We start from the raw sequence: 19,568 nt of genomic DNA, 5'->3' as shown, positions 1-19,568 counted from the left end.
AAAAATCTGTACCTGGTTAAAAATCAATCAATCAATCAATCCCCATTCTCTCTCCCTCTTTCCCCAGCCCCTGGCAACTATTATCTACTTTCTGTTTCTGGATTTAACTATACTAGGTACCTCATAAAAATGGAGTTATATAGCATTTGTCCTTCTCTTGCTGGCTTATTTCACTCACCATGTTTCCAGGCTCATGCACATTGTACCATGACAGAATTTCCTTTTTAATGGTGAATAATATTCCATCGTTTGTATATACCACATGTATTTACCCATTCACCTGTCAGGGGACACTTGGGTTGCTACTCCCTTTTGATTATTGTAAAGAGTGCTACTATGAACATGAGAGTGTAAATGACTTCAAGACTCTACTCTTGGGTTCTTCTGGATATATACCTAAAAGTAGAATTGCTAAACCATATAATAATTCTATTTTTAATTTTCTGAGGAGCCTTCATACTGTTTTCCATAGCAGCCATACCATAGGACGTCCTACCAGCAGTGGACAAGGCTTCCAATTTCTTCACAACCTCACCAACACTTGTTTTCAGGCTTTTGACAGTAGCCATCCTATTGGATGTGAGATGGTATCTCATTGTGGTTTTAATTTGCATTTCTCTGCTGATTAGTGATGTGGGGCATATTTTCATGTGTTTATTGGCCATTTGCATGTATTCCTTAAGAAATTTATTTTCAATGTTTTTGCCTGTTTTTTAATCAGGTTGGTTGTTTTGTTGTTGTTGGGTTGTTGGAATTCTTTATATATTCTGGATATTAAACCCTTATCAGATCTACAATTTGCAAATATTTTCTTAGGTTGCCTCTTCACTGTGTCAATTATGTCCTTTGATGCACAGAAGTTTTTCATTTTGATATAGTACAGTTTATCTATTTGTTATTGTTGTTACTGTGCTTTTGGTGTCATATTCAGGAAATCATCACCAAATTGAATGGCATAGAGCTTTTCCTCTATGATTTACTCTAGAGTGTTACAGTCTTAGCTCTTATGTTGAGGGATTTGACCCATTTTGAGTTAATTTTGAATGTGGTATAAGGAAAAGATCCAACTATATTATTTTGTATTTAGATATCCAGTTTTCCTAGAACCATTTGTTTTTTAAAAATTAGCTCCCCCCCCTCCATTGAATGGTCCTGGCATCCTTGCTGAAAATCACTCTACCAAATATGTGAGAGTTTATTTCAGGGCTCTCTCTTTTATTTCATTAGTCTATATGTCTCTGATTATGCTGGTACCACACTCTTTTCATTACTACAGCTTTGTAGTGAGTTTTGAAATCAGGAAGGGTGAGACCTTCAACTTTTTCTTTCTCAAGATTGTTTTGGCTGTTCAAGATCCTTTGAGATGCCATATGGATTTTAGATGGAACACATTCACTTAGAAAAGATGTAGAAATACTCCTTGGAGAGATCTCTGACTGTAATAAATGAAAAGTTAAAGCATTCTACATACATATGCCACCCATTACATCAGGTTTTCTTTTCCTTATTTATAAATTGTTGTCATGAACTCATCGTGCTTTCCTGAAGGATGTGTTCTTTTTTTTTTTTTTTTTTTTGATAAATGTGTTCTTAACGTAGCCCACGAATCTTTCCTTTGACCATAATTTGTCATGTTCTTTTAAAGGTTATATTGAAGACAGTATCTCATATTTATCCTAAGGAAGTGGTCAGTAGTTGTTGGATAAATGCTTCAAGTAACATGTTAATGAAATCATAAGAGATTTACACTTTGAATTATGGTTACAACTTTGATGGATAGGCAATACATGTATAAGTTTTTATCAACAAAGCCCTGTATATGACATGTATGTGCTTCTAAGATTGCAGTGAAGTATTCTTGCAAGAATAGAATGAAGTTACTGAGAAAAGAATGTAAATAGTTTTGAAATTCAGAGGAGGGAAAGATTACTGTTGGAGAAGTGAGTACAGCAAAAGCTATTTAATGTTACCTGGGTAGATTTACATAGGAAAGAATTGAGTTCAAACTGCTTGAACAAATTTAGTTCAAGCATTTATCAAGTACCTTCTGTATATCAGATGCTAATAATATCATAGAGTTAAATAATAAGTTCTTTAAGAACTTCTAAGACATACAAATAAATTATTATACATCAGGCAAAAGGAGCACCTATAGAGGGAACTCTGTGATGTTGAGTTATTCAGATTGTATTTTCAGGCTTGTTTAAAGGAGTGTTTTTCATAATTGAGAAGGGAGTGATTTGGATCGATTGAAACATAGAGGAAGCAGAACAAGAAAACCAAAAAGGTTACTCTTGCCATAGAAAAGACAACATGAAAAGTCCATGAATTAGGATAGAGGCTATGGGACTCGAGAAAACGAGAAGAATGAAGTCTAAAACGAAACCATCAGACTTAGTGATTTCTTTGGATATAAGGATCAAGCTGAATGAATTAATGGTAACTGAGCACTTTTGGCCACTGGAAATTTAAGCATTTGAGACTGAACATTCATGAAACCAGAAAACAATGAATGTTAACAATTTTTATTGTGCTTTAGTGCTTTGTCATTTATCTTATCTCACAACAATTCTGTTAGGAGACACTATCCCAATTTTATAGATTAAGAAACCAAGATTTTAAAAAGTTGTTTAGTATCCTACTTATATCTTAGTAATAGAATCTGTACCTCTGAACCTTTGCCTAGGTTGGCCTCATTCTAGGTTTCTTGCCAGAATAGCATAGTCTTCTTACACTGCATGTAACAATTAATTTTTTAATTGGGGCATTATTTACACTCAGTCCAATAGACTCAAATTGTTCAGTTGGTTGTTTTGAGAATACAAAGCATATACCTTGGTAACCATCACACAAAACATAAATATAGTACAAATCATTCATCTAGAAACCTTCCTGGTGCTCCTTTCTCATCAATCCCTCTGGGCCCCAGAGACAACACTTACTGATTTCTGTCATCACAGATTAGTTTAAACTGTTCTTGAACTTCATGTAAATAGAATCAAACAGGATTAATTCTTTTGGTCTGGTTTCTTTCACTTTACATAATTTTTTTCAAGATTTATTCATGTGGTTAGTGTATCAATAATTTGTTTCTCCAATTACTGAGAAATATTCCAATCTGTGAACATACCATCATTTGTTAGTCCATTCTTCTGTATGTGGACATTTGGGGTGTTTCCAGTAGAAGCATGACTTTTAAAAGTAATTGTAGAATCAACTTGTATAGGACATGTATAAGTCAGGATAAACTCGGTTATGGTTCAGTGAACTTGCAGCCACATCTCAGTGGCTTGAAACAACAAAGGTTTATTGCTTTATCATGTTACATGTCCATCAGTGTTCAGCAAAGGGAGCCTTGTGCTCACTATGGTCATTAGGTACCCAAGGCAAGGTATCAACATGTATTTTTATGATTACTGAGTATTTGTTTCAAATAATAACTTTAAGGGAGAAGAAAAGGGGCTGCCTGAGTGGCTCAGTTGGTTAAGCATCTGCCTTCAGTTCAGATCATGATCTCAGGGTCCTGGGATGGAGGCCTGCATCCGGCTCCCTGATCAGCAGGCGCCAACTTCTCCCTCACCCTCTGGCACTCCCCCTGCTTGTGCTCTCTCACATAAATAAATAAAATCTTTTAAAAAAAAAAAAAGGGAAGAAAAGTATAAGCCAGAGAATTTATGAACAGCTCTAATTACTATCACAGAAGAGTACTGAGGGAGTTACACTCCATTGTATTTTTTACCATGCTACCCACACTATCAAACATGATGAGTATTTTAAAGCATTTTATCGTCATTATATCTATACAAGGACTAGGTAATGATGATATGACACTTGGAACTTAAATATAAAAAGTTGATAGAGGGGCGGCCCGGGTGGCTCAGCGGTTTAGCGCCACCTTCAGCCCAGGGCCTGATCCTGGAGCCGGGATCGAATCCTGCATCAGGCTCCCTGCATGGAGCCTGTTTCTCCCTCTGCCTGTGTCTCCACCTCTCTTTCTCTGTGTGTCTCTGATGAATGAATAAATAAAATCTTTAAAAAAAAAAGTTGATAGTGTGCAAATGCAGAATTTTTCATGCTTTTTACCCTATGGAAAATTGTGAAATAGCTTTAAGAACAAATTGTGACCCAGTCTAACTTTTCCCCGTGGTGGGTCTGGGAATAACTAGCATTTAGTATATAAGAGAAGATACGTATGGCTCTGGGACAGGCTGCTAAAATGAGAAACACTGTAGGATAGTAGTTAAAAGAGTAGCATTTAAAACCAGACTGCCAAGTTTGAATCTCAGCTCTATTATTCATTAGCTTTGTGAGTTTGGTCAGTTTATTTACCTTCTATGTAAAATGAAGAAAATAATTGTAATTACCACATAGCATTGTTATGAGAATTAAATTAGTCAATCTATGAAAAGCATTTAGAACTGTGGTACATGGTAAGAACTCAAATGTTATGTTTCTGGTGACCATATTTTCCAAATCAAAGAGTTTTGTTGTGCATTCTCTGTTGCTGTGTAACAAATTACCCCCAATTTAATGGCTTACAACAACACCCATTTATTAGTTCACAGTTGGTACACTGTAGCTGGATTCTCTGCTCAGTGTATCACAAGGCAGAAATCAAGGTGTTGGCCAGGCTGAGTTCTAGTCTGGAGACTTGGAAAAAAAAAAATTAGTTTTCAGGTTTATCCTAGGTGATATCTTTTAGTTGCTTGCTGATTCTCAAATGAGGACTACTCTCTCAGCTCCTACCAGCCATTCATATTCATTGTTATATGACATCCATAATCCTCAAACCAGCAGTGGTGCTAACCCCTGACTTCCTGTCTCTGACCTCCATGCATTCCTTAGGATTCATGTAAGACACCCTACTAACTGAGGACATCAGGGCACTGAAGCTCTGAGAAGTGAAATCTTCAGATTTAAAGGGCCCATGTGATTAGGTCAGGCCCAACTGATAATCTTTGCCTTACAGTCAGCTGTGCTGTATAATATAACCTAATCATGGAAGTGAAATTGACCCTATTCTGTATGTAAACCAGGGGGCAAGAATCTTGAGAGCCGCCTTAGATTTCTACCTGGCACTAAGTACCAGTGAGTGTATTTATAACAAAATAAAATTGAAATCAAGATCTAGAATGTACAATAAAGTATACGTGTATATTCTACAAACAAGAGAATGAACTGGGGGTGTTCCTAGCATCGTTTTGGGGAAAAACTAAATTGAGAGTGTAATAATTTCATTATTGTAATTATCTGTGTACTTATTTTTTAAAAGATGTTATTTATTTATTCATGAGAGACACAGAAACAGAAGAGAGAGAGAAGCAGACACCATGCAGGGAGTCCAGTACCGGACTCAATCTCGAGACGGCGGGATCATCCCTTGAGCCAAAGCCAGAGGCTCAACCACTGAGCCACCCAGGTGTCCCAATCTGTTTACTTATTTAGCTATAGTCCTCATTGATTTCTCATATCATCAAAGGCAGAAATGAAAAAAAAAAGGCAGGAATGATGTCTTATTCATCTTTGTACCTGTAGTATAAATATTTGTTAAATAAACTAATGTATATATTCAAAACAAAATAAGAGTTATATTTTCAGTCAGTTGAATTTCAACCAATTTAAGTTAAGTGCTAACCCAGTTTAAATTAAAAGGAGAATGCATTATAAGACTACAGAGATGTCTCAGGGACTCTTAAGAAGGAGCCATACAGCTAAGACAGAAGCAAAGGAACCAGGATGACTCCAGAGATATAACAGAAGGGACTTCTGAACCCCCTCTGTAGCCTTAAGCATTTCCATTGGTATTATATAGATCTCTAGATCTGTTCTAAATTTTGAGCTGGGAAAGAATCTGGCTGGCCCAAACTGAGACAGATGTTTGCTCCCTACATCCACTGAGGTTAAGGCAAACTGTCATTGTTATAAATTGATAGTAGATATTGCTACTCTGGCATTTTCAGGGAATCTCTGTGAGCTGGGCAGACACCCCAAGAAATGTCCATTAAGGAGGCAATACTGATAGCTCTTGGTTAGACTCAGTATACTGTTAGTAACTCATTGAAGCAGCTTGAAAACTCAGGGCATAGTTCTGAAAGTTCTGCTTCCATATCTTTTTCCTGCCTTATTAAGGTCACTTTTATTCAACAGACATTTATAGTATACCTACTGTCTGTCAGGTACCCAATTGCAAGCTTGGGGGTGTGGGGGGGATGCAGAGATAAGATCTTATTCCTGCCCTTGGAGAGGGATAAAGAGCAACACAGGCAACTTTAACAGAGCATGGCAAATACAATGATACAGACATATACATGCAGGGTTCTGTCCTCTGGAAAACTGTGTCTTACTCTTACCCATGGTGGCACTCCATTATCCCTCTCAACAGCTGTTAAAGATAATTATAAAAATACCAACAAGCAATTACAATTTCTGATTGTGTCCTGTATGGGGGGCCTGGGCCTAAGATACTTACATTAATTATATTGGAAAGGAAAGTTATAAAGCAAACATTTTACTCCTTATGAGAATCATAGGAGAGGATGGGTCAGGGAGGGGGTCCCCAGAAGTCATTCAGATTAACTGCTTATTTGAAGTATAAATTCTTTCTGTCCTTTGGCTTCCCTCTTCCTATTCATTTCTCTTTAAAATTGTCAGGTCTTTGCTTGATGTGGAGGTGTGTGAACACTCCTAGTAAGTGGATTATAAAGGATTATGAAATGTAACTTCTTAAAGCATCTTCCTTCTCTCCGTTGAGAGTAATTGTAGGTTCTCTATTCTGTGAGGTTTAAAAAAATTAATATGGAATTTAAAGGCCATTAAAGTCATACTAATTTGGAGAAAACCATTAAGTTATGAAGGGATAACTTGGCTGATTTGAAGTAACTTGGTCCAAGTAATCATGACTTTCAATAAGAATTTATGTGCAGCCATATTTTTAATACTAGTAACCTTTGAAAGTGGTATGAAAAACCATCTACTTAATTACAACCAAATATACTCTGCTCCATGAGCTCTGAATCTGGAGCGGACGAGTCCTGTTGGCTCTTAGGTCTAAGCTAGAGCTGAGTCCTATTGTGTTATTCAGTGGAAGAAAATGAATGAGAAAGGGAATCACCACTTTGAAAATACTATTACTATCCAAAGGTAACTGATTACCTCTGTGTTTCAGCAAACTGCCAAGGAATGGATTGTACTCCCTGAAAAACAATAGCCATCTCTTAATGTAATAGTACCTGCTCAAGGCATCTGTAAAACTGTTGGAAAAAAACAGATATATTCTTCATACTGTGTTACTTTATGGTTTTAGTTTTTTACCCTTTTGCTTTGGTTTGGCTCACATGGTAGATAATCCAACAACCTTAGAAGGTTAGAATAAAAAATGGTACCTAGACTTCATCTCTTTACTTATACCCTGCCTCATTCCACAAAGAGTTTACATCAGCCTAGAATTATCACAGTTCAGTTCATTTATTTTTTTAAGGTATTTATTTATTTATTTATTTATTTATTTATTTATTTATGAGAGATGGAGAGAGAGAGGCAGAGACACAGGCAGAGGGAGAAGCAGGCTCCATGCAGGGAGCCTGATGCAGGACTTGATCCCTGGTCTCCAGGATCAGGTCCTGGGCTGAAGGCAGGTGCTCAACCTGCTGAGCCACCCAGGGATCCCCTCAGTTCATTTAACAACTATGTTAAGTACAGACTGTTTGCCAGCACTGTTTGCCCTAGGTAATGTAAGAGAGTAGGAAGGACATGATTCCTGTCTTTGGAGTGTTTGCCATCTAGGGCAAGGCAGATTAGAAGTACACGTTCATACAGATCACTTATGTAAATTAGGAAAGACACAGAACTACAGTCTTTGTGTAGGGTGCTGTATGCATATAATGGAATTCTTGGAAGGCTTGTTTCAGGAAATGACATTTATGAAGAAATAAGGATATAAATCAGACAAAGGATTTGGATAACAAGGATACAGAGCAGAAGAGGATAAGGCTAGAAGAGTGCCCTGAGGTGGGATGGAGCTTGGCCCAGCTGAGAAATGGGAAGAAATCTTCTATAGCTGGACCTGGAGCAAAATGAAACAGAAGAGAGAACAAGAGGAAGCCAGAGCTGGGGGCTGGGTTTGATTGCTCAAGGTTTTAGCCTCCCTAACACTTGTGGACTTGATGCTAAGTGTAACAAGAAGCCATAGAAGAATTTTAAGCAGGGGATAGAAAGATAATCAGATTTATGTATTAGAACCATAATAACTGCTGGGTGAAGACTAGATTGGAGAATAGATAAGAGAAATGATGGTGAGAAATGATAGAGACATGTGGGTGGCTCAGTTGGTTGAATGTCTAGCTCTTGGTCTCAGCTCAAGTCTTAATCTCAGGGTCATGAGTTCAAGACTCACATTTGGCTTCACACTGGGGGTGTGAAGCCAAGAAAGAAAAGAAAGAAAAGAAAAGAAAGGAAGGAAGGAAGGAAGGAAGGAAGGAAGGAAGGAAGGAAGGAAGGAAGGAAGGAAAGAAAGAAGAAAGAAAGAAAGAAGAAAGAAAGAAAGAAAGAAAGAAAGAAAGAAAGAAAGAAAGAAAGAAAGAAAGAAAGAAAAGAAAAAAAAAGGAAGGAAGGAAGAAGAAAAGAAAGAAAGAAAGAAAGAAAGAAGAAAAAAGAAAGAAAAAGAAAAAAAGGAAGGGAGGGAGGGAGGGAGGGATCATACTTGCCCTAAGATAGGATGGAAATAACTAGAAAGACCCAAGATACATTTTGAAGGTAGAATTAACAAGACTTCTTGATTAGATATATAGTTGAAGGGTTAGAGGTTTCAAGAATGACTACCTGGTTACTGGTTGAATAACTGGGTGTACACTGTTGACATTTACTCAAGTGAGAAGGATTGATCATAAAACCCTCTGGTGACAAAGTGGGAATAAGAAATATCCCACTCTCAAGTGGGAATATCTCTTTTATTTGAGATACTTGTAAGACATCCAGTGGAGATATAAAATAGGAGTTAGATATCAGATATTAAGCTCAGAAAAAGACCTGGGCTAACTATGTGAATCTGGAAGACATCAATATATAGGTGGTCTTCTGATTTAAGGGAATAATTCACCTATGGAGGCTATTAAACTCACACTGGCGGAGAAGGATGGGTCGATTATAAATTTAATAAAGAAATGCATTTCAGGTAAAAGCAGTGATAGGATGAAAGCACTAAAGCAGGAATGACATGGACTAATGGATCTTTTTCCAATTGATGAGAAGTAAAAAATAAGATGGACTTGGATTTTGAGTGCCCTCTCAAGTCAGGTAATGGCTATACTGGTCATATGGAGAGAGATCTGTGAGCAATCTTCATTAGATCTTTGCACACCAGGAAGAAGCATTTTATGATCTTCTTTGGTTTATATTGTGAAACCTAAAGTCATATGTCACATAAACCTTGAGATAATTATATTGGTTTTGTGTCATGAATGAATAGTAAAGGTTAGATCTCCCACAGAACCACTGCTTATCATTTGCTGGTAACGTGGAAATAGGTTCAAATAACTACAACTGGTATTCTAGGAGTTGTTCTGTGCCTGTGACCCTAGTGATGATGTCTTAGCTCCTACCATCTCTGCTTCCATTAGGATGAGGAGGAGTGGAATTAACCCACAAAGCACTGTGTGAATCTCCACTCTCCCCATCCATCACTCCTCCTCACATTATGCACCTGTGTAGGGCCTGTTGTACACATGCCATCATCCTTCATTTGGCAGAACAAAGAAGCCAAGTGAGGAGGCCAGGAACCTTTCCAGTTCAAAGAACAAAATGCTCTGGACATTAATGGGTCTAGAGGTTAAACACGGCCATTTTAAAAATTTATACTCCACAGTGGTGAAAGGGTTGATGTCTTTCCAAAATGATCCTCTGCTGCACCTGACATACTAAGAAGGATCTAGCTAACCCCTAGCATCATCATTCTCTGTCGCCGGTAACCATATTCTAGTGTCCCTGCAGTAATGCATCCGTTTTGTGCTTAATAGTGCTGCAGGTTTAAACCAGTATATATTTGCACATATTTTTATTCTAAGGTGCTTTTCGTACGTTTTCAATAGAGGGAATGGTTTTAATTTGAGCCAGAAACTTTGCATTTGCTGTGTACTGATTCTGCCTATTTTTGCATCCACAGAAATGAAGATGCAGTCAATCAGATGGCTGTTGCTCCCTTTCCAGTACCATCAAGTTCCCCGTCTTCTCTTGAGGTCAGATGGCTCCTAATTAGCATGTAGTGACTTAGATGGATTTGTCATGATTATTTTTTCCACATCTAGCATTTTTGATTTTCAGTATCTGGTATTCCAAATTCATATAATTTGTTAAATAGGGAATTTCCCTAATTAGAAAGTATTTGAGGTAGAATTAAAAGTAATACAGAGGCACCTGAGTGCCTCAGTTAAGTGTCCAACTCTTGATTTCAGCTCAGTTCATGATCTCAGGGTTATGGGATTGTACCCTGCTTCAGGCTCCTTAAGATTGTCTTTCTCCCTCTCTGTACCTTCCCCCATCCCTCTCTCTCTGCTCCCTTTCTTAAAACAAACAAACAAACAAAAAACATAATATAAAATAATGTCAAACAAAACATTAAAACTTAGCATATGAATATTGCCTTCCTCAGAGTTCCTTAAAGTTTCTTCTGGATCTATAATCTGCCCTAATTGGACATTTCAAAATGTATTAGAAAAGATTATCTTTTTTTTCTTTTTTTTTTTTTAATTTATTTGAGTCTTTGTTTAAATTCCAGTTAACCTATGGTGTAATAATAGTTTCAGGTGTATAATATAGTGATTGAACACTTCATTACATCACCTGGTGCTCATCAGAACAAGTGTGCTCCTTAATCTCACCGCCTATTTAATCCATCTCCCCATCCTATTCCCCTCTGGTAACCATCGGTATCTCTTTCTTTATGGCTTCACAACACTTTAATACCTATGATCACAAATATCTTTAAATAATTACTTTAATCTATTAATGGAGAAATTACTAGTACAAGATTGCTGTCAGACTGATCTTCTTTTAGACAGTCCTACATATAGATAGCTAACTATATAATCAAGTGTCTCCTCAGCTGAGGGAATATTACATTCTCTTTACATTTTTTATTTATTGAGTTATGTTTTTAATTCCAAAAAGAAATACATACATATTGTAACTCATCAAACCATGCAGAGTTATCAGAAGAAAAAGTTAACTTTCCTTTCCTCACCTACCTGAGGAAGTTAATATTTACTGTTTAGTATCTTTCCATACTTTTTCCTTTGCTTCTACCACAAAAATAAACCACTATATATGAATAATGTCTCCTTTCATAAAAACTCAATTGTGTAATACACATGCTTTCCATTCAACAAGCATTCATTGAGTGCACATTATGCATCAGGCAGTCTTGGGTATTAGAGACATAGGTGTGAATAAAACAGAAGACTCCTTGCTGTGGTTCAGGTTACATTCTAATAAGGAAATTAACAAATAAATAAATACACCAAGAGAATTACCAGTAGTGGTCAGTGCCTTGTGGAGAATTAAAATAGGGAATGTAGCTTGTGACTGCTTCAGTTGGTTTTAGGGAAGTCCTCTTGGACAGGTGAAATGCACACAAGATCAAAATGATCAGAAGGAGCCAGACACAAAAATAAAGGGGGAAGAGTTTTCTTTGCAGAGGGGACAGAAATAACTCTCAAGTGACAAAATGCTGGGGAGGTTGAGGGATATGGCTAGAGGCATATTGGGAGCCTGGAGAGTGGTATGGGGTGGGAGCTTTGTGAGTCAGAGTAAGAAACTTGAGTTTTAGCCTATGGGCACTCGAAGCCAGCAGAGGGCTTGTAAAGAGGAATGAGATGACTTGATGTACAGTCTCCTAGGTAGCGAATGGACTATGGGAAGGTAAAAGTAATACACTAGAAGGCAGAGACCCACGTGAGACCCATCTGCACTTAGATGAAGATTGTGGTTGGGTGTTGGAGGGAAAGAAAAGTATATTTTTTCTTGATGTTTTGGATGTTGAACCAGACTTAACTGATTAAATGTGGGAGCTGAGAAGAAATAGAATCATGAATAAATCTAGATTTTTGGCTTGAGCAATTAGGTGGATAGTGGTACCATTTATTATAGTCTATTGAAGAGTTTTCTTCAACAAGGAAGCAGAAATTAGGTTTATTTTAGATAAGTTTGAGATGTATATTCTACATCCTTCTGGAATAGATTCTAATCATTTTTTTAAAATTTTGCTTTTTTTTGTTTAGCGTAATGGCCATATTTTAATACACTCTTATACTTTTTTTTCCAACTGACAAATATTCAAGTGATTTTCCAAATGTTTTGCCAGTAAAAGAATACCAAAATAAAGATTATGAGTGTGTATGAGAGAATTATTAGGTGCTAGTGCTTTTATTTCTAGCAAAGATTTCCCACAATGTACAATTGCAGAGTCATAAACTATACACTTTTAAAATTTTCACTTATATTAACCATTTTCTGTCTGAAAAGATTGTAGTGATGGTGTTGATGCCCCACCAATAGCCATTTAGCCACAGCTTGCCAGCCCTGGGCATTTTCATTCTAATTAAGAACTAGGGTAGGGCTGCCCTGATGGCTTAGCAGTTTAGCGCCACTTCAGCCCAGGGCCTGATCCTGGAGACCTGGGATCGAGTCCCACGTCGGGCTCCCTGAATGGAGCAAGTTTCTCCCTCTGCCTGTGTCTCTGCCTTTTTCTCTCTGTGTGTCTTTCATGAATAAATAAATAAAATCTTTAAAAAAAAAAAAAAAAAGAACTAGGGTAGACAGGGTGGTAGAAAGGAAGGGATCCCAGAGCCATACAGCTTCAGTTCAAAACCTCACATAGCTATATTCTAGACACATGTCCCTGAATAATACATTACCTCTTCTATCATGACTTTACTTATCTGTAGGGAGGTAACAATAGTTTTGCTTCATAGAGTTGTTAAGATTAAATCTTGTGCCTGACACATGGTAGCTACTCAGTAAGCACTACTACTTAATTCTTAATTTTTTTGTCTTTATAGAATGTCATATAAATCTTTTGGAGGGAGTAGGGGGAGGATAAGGGGAATCATTTTAGAATAATGTTTTAAAAGATTTTATTTATTCATGAGAGACACACAGAGAGAGAGGCAGAGACATAGGCAGAGGGAGAAGCAGATTTCCTGCGAGGAGCCCAATACAGGATTCGATCCCAGGACCCTGGGATCACAACCTGAGCCAAAGGCAGACACTCAACCACTGAGCTACCCAGGTGCCCCTAGAATAATTTTTTTCTATAGTATTGTTAGTTATGAATATTCCCAACAAAATAGCTCCTTGGAACTGAATTTTAAGGGAGTGATTGAATTTTGCAAGTGTCTACTATGTCAAACACTGTCTTATAGGCCTTCAAAATGTGTTCTCATGTCCCACTTACATCCAAGCCTTCGAAAGACAGTATTATTATTTCCACATTACAGAAGGGGTCTAGAGAGGCTAAATAGTATGTCCATATGCTCAGAGCTGCTTCATCTGCACCTAGGATTGTTACCACCAGACATTCATGGACTTGTAAAGAGCGAATGAAGTAATATATATAAAGCATTTAGTACAGCTCATGGCACAAAGTAAATGTTCAAGAAATGTAAACTATTTATTTCTTCAAATATTTAAGTATGTTTAACTCAAACTTTTAAGTATATTATACATTATCTATTGTTTTCATTTTTTTAATTGCTAACTACAGAAATGGGTTCTAGTCATTCAGTCATCAGTAAAAAATAAAATTTTTATCATATTACAATTGAGTATACCAATCGAATTATCTTACAAAGAGGGTTTTTAGTTTTTCTCTGGATTTTTGGCCTCCAACCACTGCCACCAAATGATGAGTGATACCTCCCCTATGGGTGGTATGTGAAGTCTATAGGTATGCTGTAGTCTCCTGTCCATTTCCTTATCCCTTCCCACTGACCTGTGTGACCCTCTCACTAGGCCTTTTCCTTCCTCACTTGTTTCTAGTAAGTACTTAAGCATAACTCATATCAGACATATTGCTGAAAGCACTCGCCCATTTAAATCATAACCAAATAGATGAAATACAGCCCTGTCATTATTAATTTGGGCCTGATGATAGTTCAGCACATTGAATAGCACTATTATTATATACTAATGGGATGTCATATTCATTCCCTTATTGAACAGATATCTATTGAGCCCTTATTATATGTTGGGTACCATTTTAGATACCAAGAATATGGCAGAGATCAAAATCACTTCATGCAGTCATGTGCTAGCAGAGTGAACAAGGTAATAGGACAATGAACAAGAAGTCTGAAGATGTGGGTTCTCGTTTTAGCTCAACCAGTTACCTGTTGGGCATATGACCTTGTCAAGGTAGTTGCCCTCTCAGAGTCTTGCTTTTTCTGTGAAGCCACATTCATAACCTCCCCTGTGTGTGTCAGCAGGTAGTTATGAGGATCAAGCACTAAATGTAGGTTAAAGTATTTTATAATCCATGTAGCTATATACATACATAAGGGATTATTAGCATTTCTGCTGCTATGCTCTTGGTAATTGTAATGCTGGGGCAGCTGTATGGTACAGTGATTAAGAACATAAACTTGGGAGTCGGACAGATCCGAGTCCTAATCTTTGTTCTGCCATTTACTAGCAGAGTGAACTTGAGCCAGTTAAGCACTATAAGCTTCCATTTCCTAACATTTGGGGCGGATGAGGGGGGGGGGTGATAATAATAATTAATTCTATGGATTTGTTAGAAGAATTGAATCAGGTTTATAAAACGCTTAGTATTATTCTTGGCACACAGTAAAAACTCATTTTAGTTTGTGATTATACTTATATTATTACAGTCCTCTAGCAAAACTCCCAGCCTCCAGCATCTTCCATTTTCACCAGTTATTTTCTTCCTATATTACTATATTTGTCCTCTTGCTCAAAAACCTTTTATACCTCTTGCCTAGCACATCTTTGTTTCAGAATCCTTGTTTCAGGGTTAGAATTAGGGCTTTGTATTTACCTCCCTAACTTTTAATCAGCTTTTTTTTTTTTTATCATTAATGCATAATAAAGCCCTAGACACTACATGTATCTGTTGACCACCCCCCCACACACATCCACATACACACATTTTGGTCTTTATTAATTCACAACCAGTAATTCCTCGAAGGATTATTTTTGAAAGATTCCAAGTTTTCTATTCAAAATGAGTAACATAGGGGCTTCTGGGTGGCTCAGGTCATGACCTCAGGGTCCTAGAATCAAACCCCGCTTCAGGCTCTCTGCTCAGTTCCTGGGGGAGGGGAGTTGTCTGCTTCTCCCTCTCCCTTTGCCCCTCCCCCCCACTCATGTGCTCTATTTCAAATAAATAAAATCTTTTTAAAGAATGAATAAAATAATGCATAGCACGTAGAATATAGTAAATATTCAAATGTGAGATATTATTATGACCAATTTTATCCCACATTAGTAATCTTAACTCCCTTCATAGTTAAGTAATATTCATGGTTCATTTAAAAAGTAAAAATTGTCCTTTCTGTGACGTCACCTGGGCCTTATAGAAGTGAGGGACCCTTTTCTAAAACATGGGGTGAGCTATATTTAAGCTTTTCTACTGTATCCCTTGATGCTTCATTTCAGTGCTGGATACTTCTTACTGATTTAACTTATTCTGCTATTTATTTATCAAATATCCACTTTGTAGATCATATACATAGTGTCTTACCTCAAAGAACTTCAACTCTTATAAGGAAAATAAGACATGTATATTACTAAAACAAGGGTGTCCTAAGAGATAAAGCCTTAAGAGAAGTTCAGAGGAGATGAATAATTATTTCCTGGTAAGAAAATAGCTATTTCTGACAGGTAGATTGGATTTTAAAATATGAATATGGTTAGGTAAAAATGTGGGAATAGCACAAGCAAAAACACGGAAATAAGAAAAATCAGGATGTGAGATGGGGAGAAGAATCTAAGAGTATGTAAAAGAGAGTAATAGAAAATGAGGTTTGAAAAATAAATGGAGGTCAAATGAGAGAGACCTGAATTTAAATCTCAGAAGGTTGGAATTTCATGTATTTGGCACTTAGAGCTGTTGAAGGCATTTGAACAATGAAATAGTCTAATCAGAGCTCTCCTTCAGGTAGGTTTGTCTAATAGCAACGAGAAGGATTTCTCAGAGAGGGAAACCCAATTAGGAAGCCACTGCTGTGGTCTTATAAGAGGTTCTCAAGTCTCAAGTACACTTGGGTTGCAAGATATTTATTCCATTCCTTGACAAGGTAGGATAAATCTTTTAGAATATCTTTATAGAAGCAAGCAACTTCATTTTTTTCTTTCCCTCAGAAGTTGTGCTTTTTTGAATACTAAGTGAGACGAGGCAGGCCTCATAAAGAATGGACAGGTTGATTACCCAGGGAGTGCTATTAGCATAATTCCCATTTTACCTTTAATTGTGCACTGCCTTCCTGGAATTCTGAGTAGCCTAGAAAATTTGCTCATGATGGGGGTAGAGAAAGAAATTCAATTTGTCACATCCAGTCAACATGACTTACAGAAAGAAATATTTGAATTTAAGCTGGCAATGAAATGAATAAATCATCCTGTGGTTTTTTTTGCAAGAGAGCATTGGGTTTAGGAAAAATGGGAATGATAAAATTTAAACCAATAAAAGGTTTTTTATTTTTTTTTTTTAAGAAACTTTTGATTATATCAAGGAGGTATGGTTGCTGTTTTGTTTTTAATTTGCTTAGTAAAACCTTTAAAGGAAAATAGTTGTATATACTGTATATACTGTTTCATCACGTTAAATGAGGAAACAGTAGTGAACAACACTATGGAGCATATAACTGGTCAGAGGTGTGGTTTTTCCAATCCTCAGTAACATCCTTAACTAAACTTCTATTGATAACCTGCTTTCTTTTTTTTATATATAAGATTTATTTATTTAGAGAGAGAGAGAGCAAGAGTGAGCATGAGTAGGAGGAGGAATAGAGGTAGCAGGAGAAGCAAACTCCTTGCTGAGTGCAAAGCCCGACACAGAGCTTGATCCCAGGACCCTGAGATCATGACCTGAGCCTAAACCAGGAGTCAGGTGCTTAACCAACTGAGCCACCCAGGCGCCTCTGATAACCTGCTTTCAAATAAAAACATAAATTCCTGGTCTCAAGTTTTCTAGTTGGGGAAAACTATAGGTAAGTAGTGAGTGGTATGAAAAAATTAAGTAGTATAAAAATAAAAACTATCACCACTTATCATCACTTCATGTAGATTTTGAGGAGCCCAGGGGAGGGAATTTAGGACTTCCTGAAGGTTTAGGAGGGACTTCTCTGAGGATTGAATAGCATTTCTTACCAACTTTTTTTTGTGTGTGTGTGTGTAAAGTCTGTATTAAGTATACAGTGCTTTATTCATCTTTAAAACATAATTCACCACAGAAGCTACTGTCTGTGGTCTTCATGGGGAAAGGTCATTGTCCTTGAGCAGACTTCACTGCATGGGCAGCTTTGGACAGGTGGTTTGAGGATCAGCAAGAAAGGAAGGGAACACCCAGCTATCCAAATGAGCTGAATCATCTTGGGTGTCACTGTGCCACCATCCATCAGCCAGATGGTCTTCAAACCACTGTGATACAATTGTGCTTTGGAAGTCATGCTTGCTGACCTACTTTCCTCTTCCCATCCCTGACTGATTCCTGATTTCTGAGCTCCTGGTCAGCAGGGTGTTTTAAAGGTTTGCCTAACTAACACATGTGAGCCATTCTGTTCTCAGAACAGAACCTACTTTGTTTTGTTCTGTGCCTCACTGAAGCATGAAAACTCTTCTATAAGCAGTAGCTCTCCTAGGAAAGCACATGCTTTATTGCTAACCTCTCTCAATTCCAACTTCCTGTTTTACCTGACTCCTCTCCATCTGGATTTTGACTTCAAACCTTCCTCTGTGGAACCATCTCAAACCAAACCAGTAACTAAAAACAGAGGAAAAGCTTTAGAAGGGGTTCATGGTGTAAAACAAAAAATAAAAAAAAAAGAAAGAAAAAAAAATAGAAGGAGTTCATGGTACAGTTATAAAGAGCATTGACTTTGAAATCTGAGGGAGGGCACCTGGGTGGCTCAATGGTTGAGCGTCTGCCTTTGGTTCAGATCGCATTCCTGGGCTTCTGGGATCAAGTCCTGCATCGGGCTCCCCGCAGGGAGCCTGCTTCTCCCTCTGCCTATGTCTCTGCCTCTGATGAATAAATAAACAAAATCTTTAAAAAAAATTAATAAAATAAAATGAGAGGGACCTAGGATGAATATAAAGAAGGGTCAGACAAAGGAAATGAATGAGGCACAGATGTTGGATTCAAGAATCTTTCAGCCTCACAGGAAGATCAATTCCATACATACGTAATTAGAATACAAATGAGATGATAAATGACATAGGAAGTTCAGGTAAAATGTTAAGTGAGGTTAGAAGAAGAGATGTCTTCTAGCTAAGGAGAAGGAAAGGATTTATGGAGTAAGTGACATTTGAGACACTTTGTGTGATAATACTGTAGATACAGATGTAAAGGGTATTCTTTTTTGTTTTTATTCCCATTTTAAAAGATATACAGACCATTTGTAACCTAGGCTCCCTTGCCCATATTTTCTTACATTTTTCAAAGGTGAAACATCAAACAACTGGTTTCTCCCCGACCCCAGTATTCATTTTATAAAGACCAAGAACCTCACTTCCATATTCCCATAGCTGAGAAACATAAAAGATGCCTCTGACTTATTTAAACAGCACTTTGCTTTCCCCAACAAGATAGATGCATAATTAGATGACTGACATCAGCTGACCACCATCCTGGTGAAAATCTCTCATTTGGGATCAGAGGAGTTCTCTATGTGTTTGTTCTATAATTGAATGTGCTGCAGTTACAAACATTGACTGTCTCAAAGCCTCAGTTGGATAGCATAGCCCCTCCAAGGCTTTTTGGGACTCACCACAGGTTACAGAAGCAGACACATGAAGGATTTGGAGCATTAAAGGTTTCCCATAGATTAAGTACTGTTTTTTTTTGTTTTTTTTTTTTTTTAAGTACTGGTTTTTAAAAGTGTAATTCGGGGGACCTGGGTGGCTCAGTCGGTTAAGTGTTTGCCTTTGGCTCAGATCATGTTCTCAGGGTCCTGGGATCTAGTCCCACATCGAGCTCCCTGCTCAACAGGGAACCTGCTTCCCTCTCTTCCTCTGCCTGCCTCTCCCCCTGCTTGTGCTCTCTTTCTGTGTCAAAATAAATAAATAAAATCTTTAAAAAATATGTGTAATTCATTTCTTCTGAATTTTTCTGTCTTTAGAACTTAACCACTATCTAAGACGCTGAAAACCTATATATTCTCAGGCTTTGTTTCTTAACTTGGGCATGTTTATTTTATTTGGTGATTTCTTCATTACCCAAATTCACTGAGAAGAGGATGTTCTACTTAATGAAATTTTCTGGTTAACAAATGCTATAACAGTGTTTAATGTTCTGATGGTCTGATGATGATTTTTTTTTTAAGATTGTGAATCCTGGG

General features: G+C 37.3%; 1 protein-coding gene across 6 annotated transcripts in view; it reads left to right on the top strand.

The window, feature by feature from the left end:
• PATJ (PATJ crumbs cell polarity complex component) overlaps window positions 1–19,568 on the top strand; it is a 356,206-nt gene that overhangs the window by 241,379 nt on the left and 95,259 nt on the right. For all 6 annotated transcript variants that reach the window (XM_038537344.1, XM_038537342.1, XM_038537341.1 and 3 more), the window contains exon 30: window positions 10,157–10,229. In XM_038537344.1, coding sequence (XP_038393272.1) covers window positions 10,157–10,229 — 73 coding nt within the window. The remainder of the gene's footprint in view (window positions 1–10,156; window positions 10,230–19,568) is intronic.

Source organism: Canis lupus, chromosome 5 (assembly GCF_011100685.1).
Source record: "Canis lupus familiaris isolate Mischka breed German Shepherd chromosome 5, alternate assembly UU_Cfam_GSD_1.0, whole genome shotgun sequence".
Lineage (NCBI taxonomy): Eukaryota > Metazoa > Chordata > Mammalia > Carnivora > Canidae > Canis > Canis lupus.
The sequence above is the reverse complement of the archived record's forward strand: the minus strand, read 5'-3'. Positions and strand labels throughout refer to the sequence as shown.